This window comes from Pleurodeles waltl, chromosome 6 (assembly GCF_031143425.1).
Source record: "Pleurodeles waltl isolate 20211129_DDA chromosome 6, aPleWal1.hap1.20221129, whole genome shotgun sequence".
Taxonomy (NCBI): domain Eukaryota; kingdom Metazoa; phylum Chordata; class Amphibia; order Caudata; family Salamandridae; genus Pleurodeles; species Pleurodeles waltl.
Genome location: NC_090445.1, coordinates 341,716,795 through 341,743,214, shown reverse-complemented (window position 1 = coordinate 341,743,214; position 26,420 = coordinate 341,716,795). Strand labels below are relative to the sequence as shown.

General features: G+C 42.2%; 1 protein-coding gene across 2 annotated transcripts in view; it reads right to left on the bottom strand.

Moving 5' to 3' along the window:
- C6H14orf93 (chromosome 6 C14orf93 homolog) overlaps positions 1-26,420 on the bottom strand; it is a 195,318-nt gene that overhangs the window by 156,809 nt on the left and 12,089 nt on the right. Inside the window, exon 2 of one of the 2 annotated variants that reach the window (XM_069238230.1) lies at positions 56-240. The exons of the other annotated variant lie outside the window; for it this stretch is intronic. Within the exon in view, the coding sequence (XP_069094331.1) occupies positions 56-240 (185 nt within the window). The remainder of the gene's footprint in view (positions 1-55; positions 241-26,420) is intronic. 2 annotated transcript variants of the gene reach the window in all.

Here is a 26,420-nt window from a genome sequence, read left to right as displayed (position 1 = left end):
ACAGGCTTGGCGAACATGGTGCAACAGATATTGTCACGATTCACCCTGGGCTTACCGTTGGTATCGGAGAGGGATGATGTGCGGCCTCAGTTCCTGCAAGTCCTGCTCTGACCGAGGTAGGGGCGACCCCTTCCGGTAGCCACGGTGCTGTTGACAATAATACGCCACCACAGTCAGTGCCCTCCTGAAGGAGTCCCAGAGGAAAAACCCCAAGGGGAAAAAACCTTGAACAGGAACTCCCTGGAACAGAAGGAGGACACAAGGAATTAGCACTCAGGAGTCTGGAAATACTGGAAAGCCAGAGAAAAAACAGGAACAACTGGCGTCCAAGTGAAGACCAGCCGGAGCGTGACCACCACAGCAGAAGTGTTGCAACGCAATGAGAAGAAGAAATGATTCCCCTTATATACCCCTAGACAGGAAGTGATAGACAGGAAGTAGTACCACCACCATTTTGGATTGGGAAGGGGCTATAGCAAGAAATAAGAAAAGACACCATAGTAAAAAAGAGAACAGATGCATGCAGGGAAAAGGGAGATGCAAGGTGTGCTGGGAAGGAGAAGGCATTGCTCCAGCAATCATGCAGGAGAAAAGGAAGGCCCAGAAACGGGGCACCCGGTAAGTGGACGCTAGGGGGGGGCGCAGACACCCCATGGCAACGCTCACGTCGCGCGCCGTGTGCGGCGAGGACCGACACCCAATCCTGGGCCTCAGGCCTCGCCGCATCAGGAGAACAGCGCGTGGCTGGAGAAAAGGGCCGCCGCGGGCCCCGCGACCTCTAACACGGGCCGCGGCTTTCCCCTCTGAGATACATGGAACACAGGATGTATTTTCCAAGTCTGAGGCAAACGAAGACGAACAGAAATGGGATTGATCTTTTAAAGAATCAGGAATGGACCATAATACCGAGGTTTGAATTTGTTTTGGGTTAATCGAAGAGGTAAGAATTTAGAGGAAAGACAGACTTTATCGTTGATCTGATAATGCGGGGCCTCACAACGTTTCTTGTCAGCCATTCTTTTCATGCGTGTTTTTGTGGCTAAAAGATTTGAATGTATGACACGTTGGATACCACGTAGTTGCCGGACATATGAGGTAATGGCAGGGAGAGTAGATGTTTCTTTCAGAGGAATAGAAAAAGCTTTCGGATGGAATCCATAAGAACAATAAAAAGGAGAGACTTTCGAGGCACTGTGTACCGAATTGTTGTATGAGAATTCAGCAAGTGGTAGGTACGTAGACCAATTGCTTTGCGTAGCATTGCAAAAACTACGTAGGTATTGTTCAAGGCCTTGATTCAGCCGTTCTGTCTGTTCATTAGTTTGGGGATGGAAACCAGATGATAAAGCTACCTCTATTCTTAGTGTCTTACAAAATTGTCTCCAAAAACGGGAGATGTATTGGGGACCCCGGTCTGAGATAATGACTTGCGGCAGGCCATGAAGCCGAAAGATCTCCTGAATAAAGATCTGACTTAGTTCTTTTGCCGTAGGTAGTTTCCTTAATGCTGTGAAATCTGCCATTTTCGTAAAGGAGTCAATCGTTACCATTATTACCCGATTCCCAACTGAAGGAAGCAAAGAGCACATAAAATCAGTGGATATTGTGTGCCACGGACCTGGTAGAACAGGTAAAGGACGGAGTAATCCTACTGGTTTATCACGAGGTGTTTTGACTTGTGCACAGATGGGACAAGAAGTCACATAGTTTTCAGTGTCTGTTTTAAGTGTGAGCCACCAGAAAGAGCAAAGCAGAAGCTCTTGGGTAGCCTTCATACCACGATGACCTGCAATGGGGGAATAGTGGCACATTCGCAAGGCCTCTGTTTGGACTATTTATTAGGTAGGAACAAAGCCTTTTTGTGATAGTAGTAATCCTGATCTTTATGGAGCTGTGGTCGTAAATTGTTCATCTCAGTTGTTTCAAGGTTGGAATATTCAGTTTTCACTTTGTCAAGGAATGATTGTACCAACCCAATGATCCTATTATTTTCAAATAGGTTTTGCACAGGAGAATCGCTACACTCAGGGTAGCGGTGTGACAGGGCATCTGCCAAAATATTTTGGGAACCAGGGATATATATGATGTAAAAATCGTATTGACTAAAAAAGAAAGCCCATCGAGCCTGTCGACTATTTTGGCATTGAAAGTTTCTCAAACACTGTAAATTCCGATGATCTGTCCGTGCCTCAAAAGGTTCGTTCGATCCCATAAGAAAGTGTCTCCATTCAGTGCAAGCTGTCTTCAAGCCAAGTAGTTCTCATTCTAAAACCGAATAGTTACGTTCGGAGTCGGATAATACGTGTGAAAGGTAGAATACAGTGTGTTCTAACCCATCGACATCTTGTCTTTGTAGCAAGGCAGCCCTGATTGCTCTTTCTGAGGCATCTGTAACGACAATAAACTGTTAAGTGGTGTCTGGATGCCGTAGAAGGGGAGCTTGAATGAAGGCATGTTTTAACTCTTGAAATGCGGATTCTGCGTCTTTGGTCCAACAAAAACCCTTCCGTAAACTTTCTTTCTTAAGGGTTTGCGTAATATAACTGGTTCGCTGGGCAAAGTCGGCTATAAACTGACAATAGAAATTGGCCAATCCTAAAAAACACTGGGTTTCCTTAATGGAGGAGGGGGATGGCCAATCCAGAATGGCTTGGATCTTGTCTGAATCCATGGCAACACCTACTTGATTGATGCAATACCCCAAGTATTTTACTTCAGTTTGATCAAATTCGCATTTTTCTGGCTTGCAGAATAGATGATGTTGTCTAAGCCTTTCTAATACTTGGAGTACATGTTTAGTGTGTTGTTCTGGGTGAACAGAGAATATCAGAATGTCATCCAGATAGACGACCACTGTCTGGTGTAGGAGATCAGAAAAATAGCGTCCATAAATCTCTGGAAGATGGAGGGGTCATTGGTTAGTCCATTATGACCCGATATTCATAATGGCCGATAGGTGTTCTGAAGGCGGTCTTCCATTCATTACCTTCTTTTATCCTTAAAAGATGGTATGCTCCCCTGGGATCTAACTTGGTGAATTTCTTAGCCCCTCGGACGGCTTCTAAGATATCCTTAATAAGAGGCAGAGGGTAGGGGTCCTTAATTGTGATCTTATTCAATCCGCAAAGGTCTATACAAGGACGTAAATCTTTCATCTTCTTTGGTACGAAAAAGAGGGGAGCTCCTGCAGGTGAAGAGGAAGGGCAATCAGACCACTTTGTACATTTTCCTCTAGATATTCCTTGAGAATCTTTTTCTCGGCTCGTTAGAGAATAAATTTGCCTAAAAGGAACCACGGCGTCTGATTCCAGAGGAATGGCGCAATCATATTCCCTATGAGGTGGTAGTACAGGCTTTTCTGGTTTCTGGAATACATCAGCATATTCCAGATAGTGTCTGGGTACTCCTTGTAGAACGTTGATGGAACATCCCACTTTAGATGGTGTTAGTAGGATATTCTTCGGGTACCAATAGGTTTCTGCCAAATAACAATGCTGTTGGCAAAAATGGGAGGAAAGAGAAATGGTTCTAGTGTCCCAATTAATGTAGGGATTATGCTGGGTTAGCCATGGAATCCTCAGAATCATTACGTGATGCGGTGAGGATATCAAGTCGAAGGAAATGTTTTCTTGATGTTTCCCGAAATGCAGACATAACGTAGGAGTGGTATGCCTGACAGGTCCCGAGGCTAGGAGAGAACCGTCCACCGTCTGGACTTGCTCTGGTACCTCCTTGGGTATCCGAGGAATCTGTCTTTCCATGGCCCATGTTTCGTCTAGGTAGATACCACTGACTCCACAATCCAACAAGGCCAATGCTCTTTCTTCACGGCCATCTGCTAATTGTAAGGTGACGGGTAAGAGGAAAAGAGTGGTTATTTCTTCTCTGGAGGAACAGATGGAAGGTATCTCGGAGTATCCCGTCCTCACCCTTCTCACAGAGGACGGGAGCTGGCTTTTCCCAAGGGCTTGGCTGGACGGATGGGACAGGTACGGAGTAGATGACCAGAAGCACCACAGTAAAGGCAAAGGGCCAGATGTATCATCACGGCCCTTTGCGAATCGGAAATAGCAATTTTTAAGAAATCGCTATTTCCGACTCGCAAAGTGCCATGTATCACATTGGAGATTCGGTAATAGCGATTTCTTAAAAATCGCAAATGCTATTACCGAATCGCAAATTGCGATACCGGCCCCATTCGTAGCTATGGGCCTGTTGGCCCATATCTGCGATTTTTTTGCATTTCCAAAATTGCGATTTCTGAACCAGAAATCGCAATTTTGGAAATGCAAAACCCCAGGGTGCTGGGGGCCTAAGGCCCCCTCTGCTGCACCCCAAACATTTTTTGGGGGACATGTAAGGTGCACACATGCCAAAAGGGCATGTGTGCTTTACATGTACAATTTAAAAATGCATTTTAAATGCATTTTTCAATTTTGCACATGGTTACCACCAAGTGCAACTTGGTTGTAATTAGCGATTCCTTAATGCCCAATTCGCATTAAGGAATTGCTTCATACATGTGCTTAAGAAATCGCAAATAAGGATTCCTTATTTGCGATTTCTTATTTAGAGAATCGCAATTTGCGATTCTCTAAATGGAGTGCACTAGTTCATCCTTGATGTCATCCCGAAGACCCCTTCGAAAAAGAGTCACCAAGGTACGCTCCACCCAAGAGGTCCCAGCTGCCAATTGTCTAAACCGTGTGATGTATTGTAGAACATCCTGACTTCCTTATTGAATATCGCATAGAGCTTCTTCTGCCGAAGATTCAAGTCCAGGACGTTCAAACATTTGTTTAAAGGCAGCGATAAAGGCTGAATAGTTAGACAGGCTGGGGTCATTGCCTGTCACCAAGGGGGTTGCCCAGGCTAAGGCCGGACCAGATAGAGCGCTGATCAAATATCCGACCTTAGTCTTATCTTGCATGAACTGTGAAGGACGGAATGCGAAATAGACTGTCAAAGCATCTAGGAATTCTCGCAGTTTGTTAGGATCCCCAGAGAAGTGAGGTGTGGTCGCAGAGATAGTAGGGACATCAGTGGCCCTAGAGGCTAGGGCTTGTCGGAAAGCCGTATTTTCAGTTCGTAGCTGTTGGGAGTTCTTGGGCTTGTTGTTGGATAGTCAAGAGCAACATTTGACTTGTTGGTTCCTTACTCATCACAGGATTTTCCATGGTTTCGGTCAACGACTGAAGTTTTGGACGTTGCAATCTGTCACGATTCACCCTGGGCTTACCGTCGGTATAGGAGAGGGATGATGTGCGGCCTCGGTTCCTGCAAGTCCTGCTCTGACCGAGGTAGGGGCGACCCCTTCCGGTAGCCACGGTGCTGTTGACAATAGTACGCCACCACAGTCCGTGCCCTCCAGAAGGAGTCCCAGAGGAAAAACCCCCAGGGGGAAAAAACCTCCAACAGGAACTCCCTGGAACAGAAGGAGGACACAAGGAATTAGCACTCAGGAGTCTGGAAATACTGGAAAGCCAAAGAAAAAACAGGAACAACTGGCGTCCAAGTGAAAACCAGCCGGAGCGTGACCACCACAGCAGAAGTGTTGCAACGCAATGAGGAGAAATGATAGACAGAAAGTAGTAACACCACCATTTTGGATTGGGAAGGGGCTATAGCAAGAAATAAGAAAAGACACCATAATAAAAAAGGGAACAGATGCATGCAGGGAAAAGGGAGGTGCAAGGTGTGCTGGGAAGGAGAAGGCATGGCTCCAGGAATCATGGAGGAGAAAAGGCCGGCCCAGAAACGGGGAACCCGGTAAGTGGACGCTGGGGGGGGGGGGACGACATCCCATGGCAACACTCACGTCGCACGCCGTGTGCGGCGAGGACCGACGCCCAATCCTGGGCCTCAGGCCTCGCCGCATCAGGAGAACAGCGCGCGGCTGGAGAAAAGGGCCGCCGCGGGCCCCGCAACCTCTAACACGGCCCGCGGCTTCCCCCGCGGCCCGGCCGCGAGACGCCGTGGGCCGCCACGGCACGACAGATATGGCCAAGCTACGCAGAGCTCTAAATCACATAACACGGTCAAGACCTGACGCCTGCCCCAGATGTAACGCAAAGGGAGCAGATTTCTTACAAATGGCATGGAAATGAAGAGTGGTACACACATATTGGGAACTGATAGTGGACAAAATGGTGCCCGCTACACACCTACCTACAACTCTTACACCTCAGTGCTGCCTTTTGGGTAACTTCAAACGCCCCAAGGGCCGTAAAATGACCTATAAATTTGGACAGCTAGCTTTGGTGCTAGCACGACGTAGAGTCGCCATTACATGGATGTCACAGCTAGCCCCAACACTAGAGAGATTGCGCTGAGATGTAGCTGAGTGGTCCCTAGCTGAGGAAACACATATTAGACTTAGTAGACGGGACGATAGGCTTCAGGAGGCTCTTATCCCTTGGAGAGCACTGTGTGATAAATTGTTGGACCCTGAGCAAGCTACGACAACAGATTCAGATTGTAGCGAGGTCTCGGACGATTCGGAGAGTCGGGAATGGGGAGGCCGGGAGGGGTGAACCACCTGCCCCCAGCAAAAGGCAGGTGTGACTAAATCCTCAGAAGAGCAAGTCATTATTCTAGATGTTTGAGAAACCTCATTGTTTATCCACGATCAATTATGGACTGAGGACTTGTGTGTAGTTGACTACAATGTTCAATTGTGTATGTGATGACTGTCTTGTTTATTTGTTAATAAAACAATAAATAAAGTTTAAAAAAGAGCAGATACGGAAATTAGAAAGGTATACAAGGTTCTTACGGAATAAAGAGGGTAAAATCCACCTTACTGATTTAAGAAATTAACTTAAAAGATTGATAGCTAGCAAGAAATCGGCTCACCACTAAAAAAGTTGGAAAATCATGCTAGATACAATAGAGACAAATGATATAATATCAGAAACTTTTGGGAATTGGTACAACATAGCCTCGGAAAGAATGAGGGAAAGCTGAAATGCCTGGTGGGAGAGGAAGCATGGGTCGTATACCTTGAGGAAATATGTAATAATGGAGCGTCAATTATTTTTTAATATAAACAATGAAATAAAGGAGCAGTTCTCCTTTGGAACAATCAAGGAAACTACACCATTGATTAAAGCTTACAAAAGCACGGGGTCCAGACAATCTGTAGGCAGTAATAATAAAAATGAATATTGATTGGTGGTCTAGTCTGTTTCATCCATTTTTCCAAAATGTTTTATTGTCAGGAACCTTCCCAGACAGTTGGGGGGCGTTAAACTCATGTCTAAAAAGGTGATGCTTCTTCCCCAGGAAGCTATAGGCAACTAAACTTGCTGGGTGTGGGTGAGAAAGTCTTCTCTACAATCCTCTTGGAGATATTGAAAGAATGGACGGAAACAAATGTGATAATCCCTATAGAGCAAGGCAGTTTTAAGGAAGGACATTCAACAGCAGATCACTGCTTCAGTGTATGGGCTATAGCTAAAAAGAAAATCGATAGAGCAACGTGGAGGGTTATACTGTTGATTTGTGGACTTCCGCTCCACACTCAATACTGTTGATCGGTCCTTGCTATGGGAAGCCTTAAGAAATTACGATATCCCAAACAGTTTGCTCCTGATCCTGCAGGAATTGCATAGAGATGTGCTCAAGTGGAATTAGATGTTGATGGGGCTATTAGAAATGGCCTTAGACAAGGTTGTGTTTTGGCGCCCATATTATTGGCCATATTTCTGGTAAATCTACCAAAGATTTTAGGTCTATTCAACAGCCTGAGCCCAAAAATGAATGGAGCATATGTAAGCTGTCTTCTCTACACAGACAATCTAATGATCGTGAATTTGACAGAAATTGGTCTGCAGAGGAAGTTAGATGTCTTCGCTGATTACTGCAATAAGAAAAAGTTAATAATAAACCTGGAGAAAACTAAAGTGTTTCCATTCAGGAATAAGAAGGTAAAGTTCAACTTGACCCTAAATAATGCTAAGATAGAGATTGTCAGTAGATATAAGTATTTGGGGATGTGGTTTGTGAAGAATCTGTTATGGAAAGAGCCCATTGAATCCCTGCAGGCAAAAGCCCTTCTGTGGGTGGGGGAATTTAAGAAATTCAATAAAATGTATGGAGGTCCCTCTTTAACACCTGTATTGGTAGCGTACCAGTGAATGATTCAGCCACAGTTCCCAGATGGGGTTGAGGTACTTTGTATAAGTGGTAATACAAATTTGGATTTTGAAGAGGGTAGGTGTTTAAAAAGATTATTCTCCCTACCACTCTCTACCATGGTCGAGGTCATTAGGACAGAAGCAGGGCTAACCACATGGAGCTATTCAGCATGTGCGTAGATGCTATAATCCTGGACGAGAATAGATAGGGTTGTGTCCCCCAAAATATCAACACTAAGCAAAAAGGAAATCATTAATAGTGAATTAAACTGGGTAAGATCCACCAGGTTAAGGATTGACGTCCTATGCAAGAAACTAACAATAAAATGCATCATGACAGATCCAATAAAAGTTATAAAGAAGAGATTCAAATGTTGACAAAATACGTGGCCAGGGAAGATGATCTGAGATATTTAAGGAACAGGAAACCTGTATTCCCTCTGATGAAGTCGTGGCTGGAGGAGGGGACATTCCCCTATTTAGAAAACGTACTATTCCCTTTGAACTTTAGATGTGGAGATCAATAGGGTTTTAACTACTTAAGCACAGGGTCCCCTTTTAGATGAGGACAGAATTTGTAAATGTGGTCTTAAAATGAAAGGGTATTTAATGCACATTTAATTGGTCTGTCTGTGGTTTTTAGCACAGCAGAAGACATTATTGAGACCAATTCTACAAAAATATAGCATTAGAGAAAGGCGACAAACAGTCTACTTATTATTAGACATGCGGTTTTTGGATGTAACCTGTGCTCTGGGGCGATTTGTATTGAATGAAGTTTAAGAAAAACCGTGAGTATGTTATTGTAATATATGTCTGGGGTAAATTTATGTCATCTGCTGCGGATTCAGGTTTGGTTTTAGCTCGAAATGGTTTTAAACTTTTATGTAAAAAATGTTTGTGTTATAAGTTTTGCTAAGACAATGTTTTTAAAGACTAAGGTCTAAATAAACTTACATTTTGACTGACTAACCAGGACAACCAGGGTTAACTGTGCTGCATGTGTGTCAATTGGAGTCTTTTACTGCTGGCGTTTTACGGTCTCCTTACTATTGAACCCAACATGTAGTATCAAGTAAACACCTTAAGCACCTTAAGCACTTTACTCTTAAAATAGCAGGGAAGATCAGTCCAGGACATACACAAGGAACTTATGTGGACTATATATGCTGAACTCAGCAGAGCATGGAATAACGATAAGTCAATATTCAGCCAGTGTTTTACTTTAAAAAAGTACATTTACTGCATTTGAGAAATACAGCGACCCATAAGAAACAGTGTAAAACTGATTTTTCATGCTATACATTTCCTACCTAATAAATTTACCAAATTGTCTTCACAATACACATTCTGCCTGTTGTGTTTGTGTTTGTCAGTCATCCAACCACAAATGTGCTGTCTTTGGAAATGGATTTTCACTTTAGGCTCTTTCCTTCTGTTGCATTAGCGAAAGGAGGTGGTCAACAAGGGAGGGGAAGCATAGAAGGGGAGGTTTTGGGGAGAGCAAACCAGGGGAAAACATTTTCGCCAGGGTCTCTTCAGTGTTGTATTCCTTCTTCTAAAAATACTTAGCTATTAAAATTAATAACATCCGTTCTAAAAAACAGGAATGTCTCTGATTTGTATTAATTCCTCTGCTTTGTAATAAAAGAAAATACCTCTACTCTACTCCTGTTTTATAAATTGTACATGCTTTTTAGTAAAAACAAAACATTTTTTATTCAATAACACCCTAGGTCTACCAAAGTCCCAATAAAGGATGAAAAAATAACTACTTTATCCAAAAGTCAGCAACCTTGCTAGAGGGGGCCTCTGGAAATAAAATGGAAGAGTTATCAAACGTTTCCCTTAAACCCACACAGAACTGCAGACCATTTGTGATCCCAGAGCTTAGTAGGAGTCTGTTGTTGGCGGTGGAGGCCACCTGCACTAATTTTGGGGACCAACACTTATTTTTCCAGATCAGACATTTCCAGAGAGCAACAAAGTGAAAAGCGCACAGAGCAGCAAGACACAGGAAGAGCAAGATGGAAAAACTGTCACAAAGGATGAATGCAAGAACCTGAAAGAGTGAGTAAAGGGTCAAGGTGTGTCTCATGGTGGACTAAAGAGGAATGAGGTAAATTCCAGATTATGCATCTTTGCTATTTGGCACATCAGCATGTAATTGATCAGTCTGCTGTCTTCTGAGCAGAATTTCAGGTACCGGCACTCGTTCTTTCACAAATTAAGCACTGTGTAAACCATGAGAGAGAAAAAATAGACTCCATAAATGTAATACAGAATTTGTAAAGGTTATGTAAGAGTGTGCCCGCTGGTCCATTCTGGTGAGAGAGCTCGAGCCGATAAAAACTATTAATTCAAAAAGTGAATGAGCAATATCTTGTTTTTATCTAGTCTTGTTTGCTGTGCGTTCAAAGACAGAGGTCAAACATCAGCGTATGTTTTCTTACAACTTGCTGCTTATGTTATCCCGGGGATTCTGGTTTACTTTTTTATAATCGGACTGCAAAGTTAGAGGATTTTGTGAAGTGAACTCTCTGACAATTGTGCTGGGGTACAGGCAGTGTGAAGTGAAAGGCTGTACACAAAGTATTTTTTCTAACACACAACATTTGAATATCTTGTAAATTAACAGTACAAATATTTCAAAATAGATCAACAGTGATTAGGAAAGCACATTTGAATAATTCTGAACTATTATGGAGAAAAGATTTTAATAAGATAAGAAAATTAAGAACACTTTACGTGGTGATGTGCAAATAATAAATACTTGCTGAAAGTTGATTTCCAAAATTGATTTGCTTGTACATTATATAGTTTTCAAAGTACAGCTGCATGCCAGTGGAAATGTTTGTGGCCATTTCAATGGAAAATATGCAATCTGTAAAAAGCAGTGCTCTACCACATCATGCTTCAGTAATATATTTATTAAAAGTATGAGTTTTTAAAGATGAACTGAGAAACATTCTTGCCCCGCCCTGATGCAAATGCTATTAGTGAACTAAAAGGCAAGTCAAGGATCATGTAAAACCCTATATATGGTATAGATTCTTATTAAACATTGGAGCAAATGTTTAGTGCATTAAATACAGAAAATAGGTTTCTCTACAACAGGCACGCTGAACGTATATTTCATGGTGGTCTCATAAGTGATAATGAAGAGATGATAATGAAGAGAGGCAGCTCAGTGAATTAAAATATTTGGCTAGAATCACACAATTTGCGACCAGTTTATGGGGCAAGCGCATTACTTTAAGATAAATTGGCTTTGATGTTCAAACGTTGAGATTCCAAACTTCTTAATTCATTTTTTATGAAAAACATGAAATGCAAATTAACAGAATAAGGAACGGAGACTAATCCACATTTCCTATAATATCTATTTCAGATTTTCTCCCATCTGACCAATGTTAGTGAGGTGCAATAGAGAATGAAGATTCTTATATTTTAACTAAATAAAGAATCTGGATTTTATTAAAGAGAAGACAGCTAGCATTATTCATTCCATCTGAGCAGCAACTGTTAAAAGCTTCCAGAATAAAGATTTTAAACATCACAATGAACTTGGAACTCTCAGTCCCATAAATACTCATTGTCCCCCATCTTCTTATTCTTTTGTTTGATTCTTCGCTTTAATCTTGTTATTCAGTTATTTGTCTGTACCATAGTCATTATGTGTCTCCTTATTCCTTCACTTATCAAAGCAATCTAAACAAACACAATATTTCTAGTCAATCATTGTAACAAAATATTAATGTATATTCAATGTCCCTACCCATCAAAGCTTCCTCCTCTTATGGGAGGGGTAGGTGGGATAAGGCTAGCCTCCTAGTCTTTAATATAATTGTGATTCTTTACTCAGTTAACCTATAAGAATCATCATTTTATGGGAAGACAGGAGGCTAGCATTATGCACGTTCAAAGTCTTTCAAAGCACAATTTGAAACATGGTCCACAGCTCTGAAATAAAATCTCCTGAACGTCTCAGCAGTTGACAAATCTGCTGATTTCATAATGTCTTCTGGCCGTCCTCCCATCATACAAACTTTACTCGCCCTGGCACCCCTGACAGAACGCACTGTAAATTTTGACAAATCCACACCTGCTTCCTTCATTACATCCTTCGCCTATCTAGCAATAATTGCATTTGTGACTGCTTTAAACGGTTTCACATATAACGATAACTGATCCACTCCAGCACATCTTTTTTTCAACATTCTACGTTCATGCTCTTTTAAACATCTAACAAAACACAAATTAGGTGAATTGTAAAATCTAGGATAAAAAAGTAAATCCAGACACAGGGGCTCATTATGTACATGGCGGTGTGGGCCGCCATGCCGGTGGTGGCGGTAAATACCGCCATCCAGCATGGCGGCCCAGACCGCCATATAATGAACCGCCCAAAACCCCACGGCGGAAGACACCGCCACCGCCAGCAGTAATGCTGGTGGGGGAGGTGTATTCCTATCCGACAGGGCAGCGGTGCAAGCAGCGCTGCCCTCCGGATAATGATACCCATTCGCCAGCCTTTTCCCAGCGGTTCACACACTTGGCATGGATAGTGCAGGGGCCCTCGTGCAGTGCCCCATCGCGCAGGTCACTGCATGATTTATGTGAAGTGATCTGCGCGACGGGTGCTGCTGCATCCGTCGCACACCAACATTGGAGCCGCTGTCAATGTTACAGCCCTTTTCCCTGCTGGGCCGGCGGGGAAAACATTATACGGCAGGCAGGGGGGTGGCGGTAGTCATGCTGGCGGTATTCTATTGACCGCCAGCGCTGATCTCAGCGTTTTTTACCGCTGAGATCATGATGAGGGCCATAGTCTTTCTTAGTTTGGAAATTTCAAGAATTTATCCATCTGGCTGAAAGAACCTATGTGACACTTCTATTGCCTTAACATCTAAAACTCTTCTGAAAGAAATCAGACTTAATAATGTTACTAATTTCCTATTTAACTCGCTCACCTCTAAATGTCCTTTGCTTGGCCAATTCACAAATAACTGTAGTACCAAATCGATACTCCACAAAGTTTGATATTCTGCCTTAGGTGGTCTCTTTAACCGAATCCCTTTCATCACTCTGCTTATCAAAGCACTTCTACCACTGACAGTCCTTGCTGTAGTGAATGACCTGCTGCCAGCGCTGACCTGTAACAATTCATTGTTCTGAATAACATCCCTTTTTCAAATAACCGTGCTAGGAAATTTGCCACCTCTACTTCATCTGCTTCCATGGGATACAAACCCCTTTCTATGCATCAACATACCCAAACTTTCCATGCTCCTCTTTGATTTTTCCTTGTTCCTGGTGCCCATAACTCATTGAGCAAGTCTGTAGCTGTTCTCGAATGTTGTGAAAATCTTCCTGATATCCTCCATTCTACAAAGGTGCGCTAACCCAATTCCACCAAAGGATACTTCTTCTCCATGCTTAGTAAAATACCCTGACATGGCTTTATCAAATATGGTATTTCTATTGCCATTTCCAATACTGTTGGAAACCATGTCTGTGTCTTCCAAAAAGGTGTGACTAGTACCAATCGACATCTCTGTCTCCTCACCTGAACTAATACTCTCTGAATAATAGAGAATAAAGGAAAAGCATACCCTCCCATTTCCTTCCTTCCTGCATAAAAGCATCAACTGCTATTGTCCCTGGATCCAATCTTCAAATTACATAACTTGGTACCTGGAAATGTCAGTCTGGACGCAAAGAGATCCACCACAAAGGCCCTATTAGTTTAATAATTTTCTGAAAAATATCCTCTCTTAACCTCCAGTCGCTTTACTCGGTCATATTTTGTGAATTCCAGTCTGCTATCACATTGTGAATCCCAGGTAAATATTCTGCTTTTAAATCTATTTTGTGCTCCAAACAAAATTCCCACATCTCTTTTGCTACTTCTGTTAATCTCTTGGACCTGCTTCCTCCCAGCTTGTTTATATATGTTAACACAGCTATGTTTTCCATCTTCAATAAAACTGAATTCCCCTTCAATGTCTTCCTGAAACTTTGGAAAACAAACAAACCTATTTGCATTTCTAACTAATTTATATGTTCTTGTTTTTTTAACATTATTCCAAACGCCACCGTCTCCTGACCTGAGCATGCGGCTCCCCATCCTGAACTGCTTGCATCTGTCTCCAGAACAAAATCTGTTTTTGTTCCAAAAATAGCACATCCATTCCAGGCTTCCAAATTTTCCTTCCACCAGAACACTCCTCTTTTGCTTCTTTGCTCGGAGACACCATGTCCCTGTACCACAAGCCCTTCACCAGACCTAAAGTCTTCAAGCACTGAAGGGCCCTGTAATGTAATGGTCCCAGAAATACAGCCTGTATTGAGAATGACAATAGGCTGATCACTTGAGCCAACTCCTTTAACTTCACTTCCTGCTTCTACTACAGTAATTTTACTTCCTGTCTTCCTGTCTTATCTTTTTTACTTTCTTCTCTGGTAACCACATCTACCACTGTGTCTACCACAAAACCAAGAAATTCCAACCTTTGTGTTGGAATCAGTATAGATTTGTCTGAATTTATCACAAAACCCAGATCCTGAAAAAAAAAAAAACTCTTCACTAAATTCATGTGTTCCTTCAATTCTCCTGCATTTGTTTTTTTTGCATATCAATATATCGTCTAGATAAACAATCATCCTGACTCCTCTCTCTCTCTTAGAAAACCTACAATTGGTTTTAGCACGTTTGTAAAACACCAGGGTGCTGCAGATCCAAACAGGAGACACTGTAATCGATACAGCTGTCTCGTTCATGTGAACCAGGGCCGGCTTTAGTGCTGATGGCGCTCAGTGCGACAATCTTTTTTGCCCCTCCACCCTGTCTTCCTCCTTGGATTTCCTCACAACCACCCAGCAAAAGTGCCCCTCATCTCTCCATTGCTCCTCTACCACATATCTATCATTTGTTTGAAAGCGCTGATGAAGGCTGACTTTACCCAGCTATCCACACAAAATACAGAACTGTTCTTTGCAGCAAGCATATTAACCCTCTGAGCTACTCTATGGTGAGTCAAGACTGCCATTAGACAAAACTCTGATCCGTCTCTTTAGCAGGAACATTAAACACAAGAGTTATCTTGACATTTTTATTGCTGCCTGAAAGCTGTATGCATGAGGAACTCAGCAGCAGGTGCTTTTAAATAGTAGGATATTGCTAAACACAGCACCCTCCTGAGGTTAGTGCCCCCTCCAAGTCAGCACCCAGTGCGGCCGCACCGGTCGAACTGCCCTAAAGTTGGCCCTGATCTGAACTACAAGTATCCTTGACTCTCCTTCGCTATTGGAATTGTGAAAGAGGCATACTTGAGATCCACTTTCACCATCTAATCCAAATCCTGATGCATATCTCTCAGTAAATGTCTCCTCTCCATTTTGAAATGTCGATATGCCACGAATTGATCCAAATTCCTCAAATGTATCATTGGGCTCTAAACTTTGTTTTTTTTCTCCACTAGAACTTCAACTGTTATGTTTTTGTGTCGAACTCTATTTGATAACCTTCTATTGCCTGTAACACCCATGTATCTTTTGTGATTTCTTTCCATTTTTCTTTGTCGTCCTCTTCCCCTCTGGGGGTAAAATTGGGACGCTCCTTGATTCCTTCTGTAATTTCTATATCCCTGGTATGCTGTATTCTTATATTGGGCCCTGTAGTTTGTTCGGCCAGAAGAGTGCCCTCTCCTAACACTCCTGCCATAAATACTATTGGCTGTAAACACTCTGCACAGAGAATATTGAGCCTTATTCAAACTTGTAAAATTTGTAAATATTTAGACAAGGATTTTACCATCTGATCTCCGAAACATTTGCTTTGCTCCATCGCTTGATTCCTTGTGGCTAAATCACTTAATTCAGTATTTAAGTGCATAAGCACAGTTCTGCGTCTTTCTGCCAAACGACCTTCATTAGTATTGCCTAAAAAATAAATGGAACGTTGACACCATTCTCTTAGTAAGTTAATGTCTAAAATAGGCTTCCTATACGGAATCAAAAAATGTTGTCAACGGACCCAGAATATCCAGAACTTTGTTCTGGCATTAAGGGCCTGATTACAACTTTGGAGGAGGTGTTAATCCGTCCCAAATGTGACGGATATACCACCAGCCGTATTACGAGTTGCATAGGATATAATGGTCTCGTAATACGGCTGGTGGTATATCCGTCACTTTACCGTCACTTTTGGGACGGATTAACACCTCCTCCAAAGTTGTAATCAGGCCCTTAGTGATTTCTCCAATCAATCCCTTGGGTCTCTCCCAATCTTAAAAAGGTAAGCTATTAGTTTGGGATCTAGATTTGCTGTCGTTGTCGCCTTGTCATCAAACATAGGATGAGAGCAGTCTGCCCTCATAATAGTTCTACCTTCTTTTTCTAAGGGTCGTCTTAATATGGCCTTAATATAATCAGAAACATGGTCTAAAGGCTACCAGTCCTTACCTCTATGTCTTAGATCAAATAACTTCTCCCTCAAAGGATCTACTACTGTGCATATCTCCTTTTTTATTCTTAATATTGTCTTCATTTTCCTCAGTCTAGACCTTTCTTCTGGCATACTTGACCTTTCTTCTGGCATTCCCAACTCCTCTTTGGGATCAAAACCACTCTAAGTGTAAAAGTGACTTTTTCATGTGCCGCTTCGGACAACCACTGTTACTGAGCCACTTTGGACTCCTTTACTGCTGGATGATTCATCCACATGTTTTGTTTTCTTAATGCATTTTCCTCCTGGACCTCTATTTAGGCCCTCTTTATCTGAAACAGTGACATATTCTTCTTCATTCATATTCCTACCCTCCCTTTTCTTACTCAAAACGTGTTTCACTGTCTCTTGTACAGCAATCTGCATCTCCTTATTTATTAATTTCCTAATTAGGTCCTCTTGACTTGACCCTAAAACAGTTTGTTCAGTCATACTGACTTATTTCTTGTTTTTCCTTATTATCATTTTATTTATCATATTCTCTCTGGTAATTAATTGATTTCCCTGCTAATAAGAAGGCTCTTTCTCTCAAATGCCGTAGCAAAACTGTTTCTTGATAATTAATGCTGTACTAAAGTGCTACAGTACCAAGGAAATGGTCCCCACACGCCTGCCTTCTTATAAAAATAAGATGCAATGTTTGAATGCGCTTAATTTCCTTCACAGAGAAGCATATGCGTTGTCTGATGGTCTTACGCATATTTGCGGCCTCGTAACAGGGCCAAACCCCATAGAAAACAATGTGTCTGACGCTTCAGGCCTCCTCCATCCTGAGAAACCATTGCTGCAACAGTTAAAACAGATCACGTGCAGCCTCTACAACACAATCTGGCTCATTCCGATCACACGTTGATTTGAAAGCACGATGTGGTTTAAACCACTCTGTCGATTTTCAGATATCTTTTAAAATTATACTTTAATACGATACAAAAATGGTATGTAAACCTACACTACCTAATTTTTTACTGAATTGCTGAGTTAACCTGACATTTATTGTACTAATAACATCTACTCCGAAGCAATTTTCAAGCCTCACAGCAAACCCTTATAAATATTTAATGAAACAAAACATGAACAAATACTCTTACCCATCAATTGGATATAACACTTAAATCAACCTAATTCCAAATTAATCATAGTATTCAAATAATACTTATCTGCTCAGAAGCATCAAACAAAAGAGAAAAAAGATGGAGGACAGGGAGTATTTATGGGACTGAGAGTTCTAAGTTCATTTTGATGTTTTAAAGCTCTACTTTGGACGTTTTTAAAGGTTGCTGCTCAGAAGGAGTGATTAAAAGTTTAAGCATAATGCTAGAGCCTCCTGTCTTGCCATAAAATCTAAATATCCTCTGGATCTTTTTTAAAAAGGTGCCTTAGTAATTGGTTCCTAGGTATCTAGAAAACATTTGTATGCGCTTTTTCACGTAGTAGAGGAAAGTTGTGATCTTAGTGCAGGACAAAAGTTGATGCTCTTATGTGTTTTGATGTATGAAAGAAGGGGGTTTACCCTAATAACTCTACTATACCTGGGTAGCCTAGGACATAATCCAAAAAGGTGCAATAGTAGGAAAAAATGTAATCATCAATACGCCAATGAAACTCCAGATCAATCACTGGAAGAACAGTTAATTTCTACATTTCATTTAATGACATTTAATTGAACAATGAAATAGCCTAAATCAAACACATTAGCATTGGCATATTGATGATTACATTTTTACCTACTATTGCACCACTTTTTTGTATTATGTCTTATGTGTTTTGATAGCTGCAAAAATGTAGATTCTAAAAGTATGGAGGTCTTGTTCACGCTTAAAGGTGAGGTATTAGATATTAGATTTTGTTTCCTTATTGACATATAAGACGGTCAAGTATCAGAATGAAATGCCATTACAAACATGACGCTGTGTGGTTACACTTTATTGATTTGAATGTTTGATTTATTCTTGTGTTCTTTTTGTATTCCTTTTCTTCTTCTAGATTGTGGGGGTCATTCTGACCCTGGCGGTAATTACCGCCATGGCGGAGGTTGGCGGTAGCACCGCCAACAGGCTGGCGGTGCTCCGCCGGGCATTCTGACCGCGGCGGTACAGCCGCAGCCAGAAGCGGAAAGCCGGCGGTGTACCGCCGACTTTCCGCTGCCCATGGGAATCCGCCATGGCGGCGCAGCTTGCTGCGCCGCCATGGGGATTCTGACAGCCCATACCGCCATCCTGTTCCTGGCGGTTCACCCGCCATGAACAGGATGGCGGTATGGGGTGTCGTGGGGCCCCTGGGGGCCCCTGCAGTGCCCATGCCAATGGCATGGGCACTGCAGGGGCCCCCGTAACAGGGCCCCACAAAGAATTTCAGTGTCTGCTTTGCAGACACTGAAATTCGCGACGGGTGCAACTGCACCCGTCGCACCTTCCCACTCCGCCGGCTCCATTCTGAGCCGGCTTCCTCGTGGGAAGGGTGTTTCCCGCTGGGCTGGCGGGCGGACTTTCGGCGGTCGCCCGCCAGCCCAGTGGGAAAGCCAGAATGACCGCCGCGGTCTTTCGGCGGGAAACGCTTGGCGGGCGGCGACCGCCGTCCGCCTCGGTCAGAATCACCCCCTGTGTCTTTTTAGTGATACGTAAATGGGAAGAAAGGATTATTGGTGGCTGATTTATGACCATTTGGGGGACTATCTATTGTTTGTGTTTTGTTAATTCTATGTTTATCTTTCACCACCTGCATGTAATATTCAATAAAGTATGATTAAAAAAAGCTTCCTGCTTGAATGTTGATTTTGGACCAACCTGCAGTCACCAACTTGTATGTACAAAAACATGGTCATTAATGCTTGCTCATACGTTCATTGTTTATTTTTCTTCATTTTCAGTTTTGGAGCAAAATAAGTGACTATAGTTTCCAGCAAAGTATTGTGCTGAAGATGAACTCTACTAGCCACATTTTGAGAGGAGAGCAGCAGGGGAGATATATGGGATCAATTGATAGATTCTCACAAATCTGAAGATTAACAATTCTATGGCCAAGTATGTGTTCTACATCAATGATTGTTTGCCTCAGTCTTAAGGAAGAATATGGATTTACTCTTATTCCTAGGTCAGTATGCGCTGCTCGATACCAAGTGGTTCAAGGTAACCCTGTAATTGCTCCTTAAATAGAAGAGAGTTCCAGGGTCGGCATTAAATTAAGTAAATTGTAGTCAGCAACCTAAAGATGCTACAATAAGAGGGCACAAGACAGTGATAGATTGCAACAAATTGGCTTTTCTGTAAGCCCAGGCGGGAGCATCGGGGCTCTGAAAATCCTTCCATTGGATCTAGGGACTCTACACCATTTTGACATCTCTTGGAATTCTGTGAGTGGCCAGAATTTATTTCCATTTTTGGTCTGATCTGAGGTACTCTGAAGTACAATCTCTTATACGTATCCTGAGTATTTATCCACTATTGGTGACGGGTGGCTTCCATATTGAACTGACCATATATGCAGTGTTTGAATGCCACAGTGGTGACTAGTGCCGAAGTCTCCTCTTAGCTGGCTGCCTGGCAGCAGGCATTTGTTGATGACTGCCTCCAAGTTAGCATCTGCACTAGGAAATGAAACTTTTTTCCCTGAATATCAACATGTCCTACCTGAACTATCTGACACCATAAGGAATTTGGGGCCAGATGTAGCAAGCAGTTTTGCCCATACTGTGTCTATGGGAAAATGTGTTCGTACATATGGCCCTTGATATCTATTGGGGGCTATCCAGCACCATTCCTTCTTCAGATACTCACAGTTCCTGATTGCAAGTAGCTTTTTTGTTTCTGCTTTGTATCTAATTTTTTAATCTATTTTCACAGTGAGGTTGAGTGAAGTTTTGGAAGCATCATGGCACTGTGAGCCTATGCCACGTCGTCCTGCTTCTGCGATTTCAGCATCGTGCGCTCTTTTGGATATTTAACTTGAGCACATACGAGTTCTCTGAGCTCCTTTTGGTTCTGCTCCAGTAGCAAGCCTTGGGTGCTTCAAGAAGTAGGTTTCAGGGCCTTTAGTGCCTCTTCAGTACTCTACATTGAATATACTTGCAATTATAGTACCCATGTCTCAACAAGCAGACAGGAGCACTGAAACACTAGCAGTAGTGAATTATGATTTTGATCACTGTGAAAGGATGTCCACACTCTTTTTCAGTTTGAAAACTCCTCTTTTCCACCTTGCATGAGTGCACTTGCTACAGGGACTGTTGAACATTCACGGTCTTTCAGTAAGACTGCTCCTATGCCACAGGATATGGCATCCACTGTTAACTCTTCCTGTCTTCTTGGTAGCATTAATAAGGACAATGTCTATTGTTGCTTGAAAAGTATTTTAGCTCCGGGCAGTTTTTCTACACTGAGTTCATTCTTTAGAAAATTATGAAGGGGCTTGATCGGGATGGCTAGAATTGGGTCTGCCCTAAATATCTCAAAATTCTAAGAAAGTTTCCTTCTTAACAGACTAGCTAAAGGGCAGTAGCAGACTTTATATCTTGTATTTGGTAACTTGGTGTTTTGTCACTCCTGCAGTGACTGCATAGCATTATGTCAATATGCTTTAAATGCGTCAGTATTACACTTAATCAGTTGTGGTGCTACTTTTTCAAGGGTGTGTCAAGTAGAATGTCCTTGGTGAGACTGAGCACCCCTGGAATATTGATGAATGTCTCATAAATTCCTTTCTGAAATTGTACAAAAGGAGATAATATTACAAAATGCAATCATTTGTAATGTTTTATGCCCACATATATTGACAACTTAACTCCTTATATAATTGACGCTGGTGATACCCAGTGTTCAGGTTAAGCTTAGAAAAATGTGGTGCTATTGGTGCCTGCTATAATATTGTCAACTATAGGTGTGATATGGCGTTCCAAGCAACAACTTCATTAAGAAGCCTCATATCAACAAAAATTATCACCTCTCCGAGTTCTCTGGTCTTCTTGGTTATCACGGTTAAGAAAACTGATGGTGCTTGTAAGTGAACATTTTCCTTGTTGTGCACTAGATTTGACTTCTTGGTTCCTCTTCTACATATGTAAGGGAATGCCTTGAATGTGACATTGTAACTAAATGTGTTCTAAGATGTCCTCCAATACACAACTATGTATACCGAACACAAAATGGATTAGTTATAGATTAGGAGGCAACAGCTTATAAAGATTTCAGAGCCTACTTCTGTCACAGATATTTTTGAAGTGACCACAGGATTAATATGCAGCACGTTTGATTAACAGATGACTGAAGAGAATGCAAGAAATGCTTTCACCAATTTTTGTTTCATATAGCAACAAAAACTCAATGGGCAACTAGGTGCTACTGCCTTATCACCCAGCAGTCCAAGGTTTGGACAGTATTACTTCTTTGATACACAGGATTAGTCATCATAACTTTCTTGTCGCAAATATTAAAGAAATCACCTACCTGCAGGAAAATTATGAAGTTAGAGCAGACCTGTAGGTTTTGTATAAGATGACTTTCCAAAGTGAGGGTCTACATTCATAGTTGCCTCCAGTATGGCTTGTGTCATGCTTGCATGGCAGGCTCCTCTTATGACAGCCTGGCAAGATTCTAATACGTCTGTGGCCACCACTCATGTTCTGTAGTACAGTCACCAGTTTGGGCCACTCAATGCATTAGCTGCCCTTGGCTTCTCAGTAACCAGAAATGAACCTCAATGAGGAAACTCTGATCTTCAGTTTCACAACAACAATCAATGTATTGCCAAGGGCATTCCAAACAGGTTAGTTTGTCTTAGGCAGCTATTGAAACTGTATGGCTGTTGAGTCAAGGGTACTCCAGAGCCAACTCCCAGAGCTTAATTTACTGCTGGTGGTGTTGGGCACCACCAATCGTTTTTGGGAACCTGGATTTCTGCTTAATCATCAGACTTTGACACAGAGCAAGAGACAGAAAGGGATAAAAGGATTCTATTAAAAGGAAGAAGCAACAGATAAAACAATATTGACAAAGAGAGAACCGGACCGAAAATGGTGGTTGGAGAAAGAAAAGTCAAGAGGTGGAATCAAGAATAGGAAGTCCTGATATTGGGCAATCCCAGAACTCTGCACAATTATTTTTTTAACATTTTTAATTCCAAACTAAACATTGGCAACTCTTTGTCCACTAGGCTTACTGCGGGGTAGCAGATCAGGATCTTGGATCTCGGACATGTATTAATGCGTTTTAGCTCACAGTAAGATTTTAAGAGGCCTGGCCACTAGTCATTAACCATTATTGTCTAAGACTCCCCAAAGCATTCACCTAGTACCCGGTGCAGTAAAACGGACATGTGCTGTCCGGTACAGAGTACCCGCACTTCTTTGATTTGAACGGGAGAATGATAACACTCCTCAGGAGGGGAGCAGTACTGTATATGCGACAGTACCCGTACTTTTCGATAGTAAACAGGTATTCTAGGACGTGAGTTCCTGCGTTTTATTTATTTCCATTTCAAGCACTCGCGGTACCAACTATTTAAACTGAAGAATCGGGTTGGACGTGGCAGCTACGAGGTTTAAGGTTGTCTTCACGATGGTCCTACTCCCAGAATGTTTCAACTAGCCAAGTCCTCAGTTTCTCCCACTGCAAACAGAGCCCCTAAACCCATAGGGTTTTTTAGGCCTAGAATGGGGGAACCCGGACTCCGGACACTCTGAGGTCCGCCTCTGCTGTTGCAAGGACTTTCCGTCGGTTTCAGTTAAAGGACATCTTGAAAAGCGGATACCCGCAGGCCTGCAGCATGCCAAGATGGTTTGTTTATTTCTTGTGCCATCGTTCCCATTACAAAATTTTCTGCGGTTCTTATCCTGTTAACACAAGACTAGCGATCTGCAATCATCATCCCTGACACGTTCCCAACATCTGCCGCGTGTTTGTCCGCTGCTTATTATTCAAACCCTGTCTGCTCACAATTTTATGTCCTGTCTACAATGGGAATTAGAGTTTTGCCTTCTGGTATAACAAAAATAAAAGTGTCGCTTTGTTTATTCTCTTGTTAACTATATTTCAAAGAATTATATAGATTTTTATGAGTGAGGCAGGCCTGCTTGAGTTGCCCTATTCTATCTGAGGGAACCCCTTCTTTCCCCCAGCATACTCCTTTTAACGTAAATCTCTACGGCTGAACTATGATTGTATCTGAGGAGTGAGAATTCCATGCGGTTTTACTCACAATCAAAATGCCTGTTAAAATGCAAACATCCCAACTAAAACAAATGAAAGCTTGGCCATTTATCCCTTTGAGTGGTTAGTGGATTTAATTGGAAAAGTCAATAGCTCTGTTATACACCAGCGTGGCTGCTGTTCAGCATGGCTAAAAGTTGGTGGCATAGGGGACAGTGGCTTGGAGTGAAGTGCAGTGTTGTAGACTGGAGTGGTGTAAAGTGGAGTGTCATAGAGTGGATTACAGTATCAGAGAGTGGAGTATAGTGGCTTAGAGTGGAGTAGAGTGTCGTAGAATGGAGTAATGTGTCCTAGACTGAGTGATATAGGGTGGAGTAAAGTGCTGTAGAGTGGAGTGGCATAGAGTATCGTAGAGTGGACCTCATAGAGTGGATGAAAGATTCAAGTGGCGTAACGTTGAGTCGAGTGGCAGAGTGGAGTAGTGTTGTGGAGTGGATTGGATTGGAGAAGAGTCAAAGTGTAATAGAGTGGCGTAAAGTGTTGTATAGTTGAGTGTACTGAGAGGAGTAAAGTGAAGTAAAGTGACACGACTTGGCGTAGAGTAGAGTGCCATACAGTGGAGAAGAATACAGTGTTGAGTAGCAGAGTGGAGTGGTGTAGAGCAGAGTAAAAGTGGCGTGGAATGAAGTGTAGTGCAGTGGAGTGGCATAGTGCTTCGCAGAGTGGAGTGGGGTAGATTGTCACAGAGTCCAGTAGTGTTGTGGAGTGTCACAGAGTGGTGTGGAGTGGTGTAGAGTGTGGATGAATAGTGTTGTAGAGCTGAGTGTCATAGAGTGTTGTAAAGTGGAGTAAAGTGTCATAGGGTACAGCAAAGTGGTTGGCATAGAGTGGAATGGTGTGCAGGGCCATTCAGTGGATAATGGTGGAGCAGAGAACAGTGGGGTAGAGTGTTGTAGAGTGGAGTGGCGTAGAGTTGAGTGATGTGGAGTGTTGTATAGTGGAAAGGGTTACAGTGGCATAAAGTGGAGTGGCAAGTGGAGTAGAGTGTTGTAATGTTGTATTGTATTGTATTGTAATAGTATTTATATAGCACTTACTACCCCTGATGAGGCGTCAAAGCGCTTTTCGGCGAGTAGCACGCTACTCCGGAACCCAGAAGAAATGAGTGGTGGATTAGTATAGGGAAATATGAGTACAGTTTTATTATTATTATGAGATAATTTGAGCCGTAGATATGTGAGTTTGTTAGTTGGATTGACTGCAGTAATGGAGGGGTAGAGGAGGGAAGAATCAAGAAGTGTTAGCTAGGAGTTTATAGTAAGAGGATGAGGCTTGAGATGAGTAAAGGAGGGTGGAGGAGGGAAGAGTCTGTGCAAAGGGTTAGGGAGATCATAGTAGCAGGAGGGGTTTAGGATGAGTCAAAAGGTGAGATAAATGAGGGAGAATTTAGTAGGGTTGTTTGAGAGATCATGGTAGTAAACTGAGGTTTGGGTGAGTTAGATGTGGAAGAGGAGGGAGCAGCTTAGGGAGGGTTATTTAGGAGATGAAAGTAGTAGAATGGGTTTGGGATGAGTCAGAGTGGGGATGAAGGATAGATTGATAGAGACATGACGTATGGTGATGGGTAGACAAAGTGAAGCTTACAAGAGAGTAAAAATATAATATTTTTTATTTGTAATTTTATTTATATATATGTATATATATATATATACACACACATTTTTTGATCATTATTTTTATTTAATTTATTTATTCATTATTATTTTTATTTTTTTATAATTTCAATTTCATTTATAGATTTATTTGTATTTAATTTTCCTCTAGTGCAGTAGTACTGGAGTAATAAATACATAGATATTTAAATACATAGTAAGGGAATATATGTTCAAGGAATGTAATAATGGGTATAATATGAGAAGAAAAGTAGTGCTGTAGTGTAGGAAAGTACCATCTTGCCTGGCATGTTACCCCCATTTTTAGTTGTGTGTCAGTTTGTTTTTGCCTGTCTCACTGGGATCCTGCTAGCCAGGACCCCAGTGCTCATAGTTGTGGCCTGAATGTGTTCCCTGTGTGGTGCCTAACTGTGTCACTGAGGCTCTGCTAACCAGAACCTCACTGCTTATGCTCTCTCTGCCTTTAAAATTGTCACTGCAGGCTAGTGACCATTTTTACCAATTCTGATTGCCACACTGGAACACCCTTATAATTCCCTAGTATATGGTACCTAGGTACACAGGTGTTGGGATTCCAGGAGATCCCTATGGGCTGCAGCATTTCTTTTGCCACCCATAGGGAGCTCAGACAATTCTTACACAGGACTGCCACTGCAGCCTGAGTGAAATAACATCCACGTTATTTCACAGCCATTTTACACTGCACTTAAGTAACTTATAAGTCACCTATATGTCTAACCCTCACTTGGTGATGGTTAGGTGCAAAGTTACTAAGTGTGAGGACACCCTGGCACTAGCCAAGATGCCCCCACATAGTTCAGGGCAATTTCCCCGGACTTTGTGAGAGCGGAGACACCATTACACGTGTGCACTACATATAGGTGAATACCTATATGTAGCTTCACAATGGTAACTCCGAATATGGCCATGTAACATGTCTAAGATCATGGAATTGTCCCCC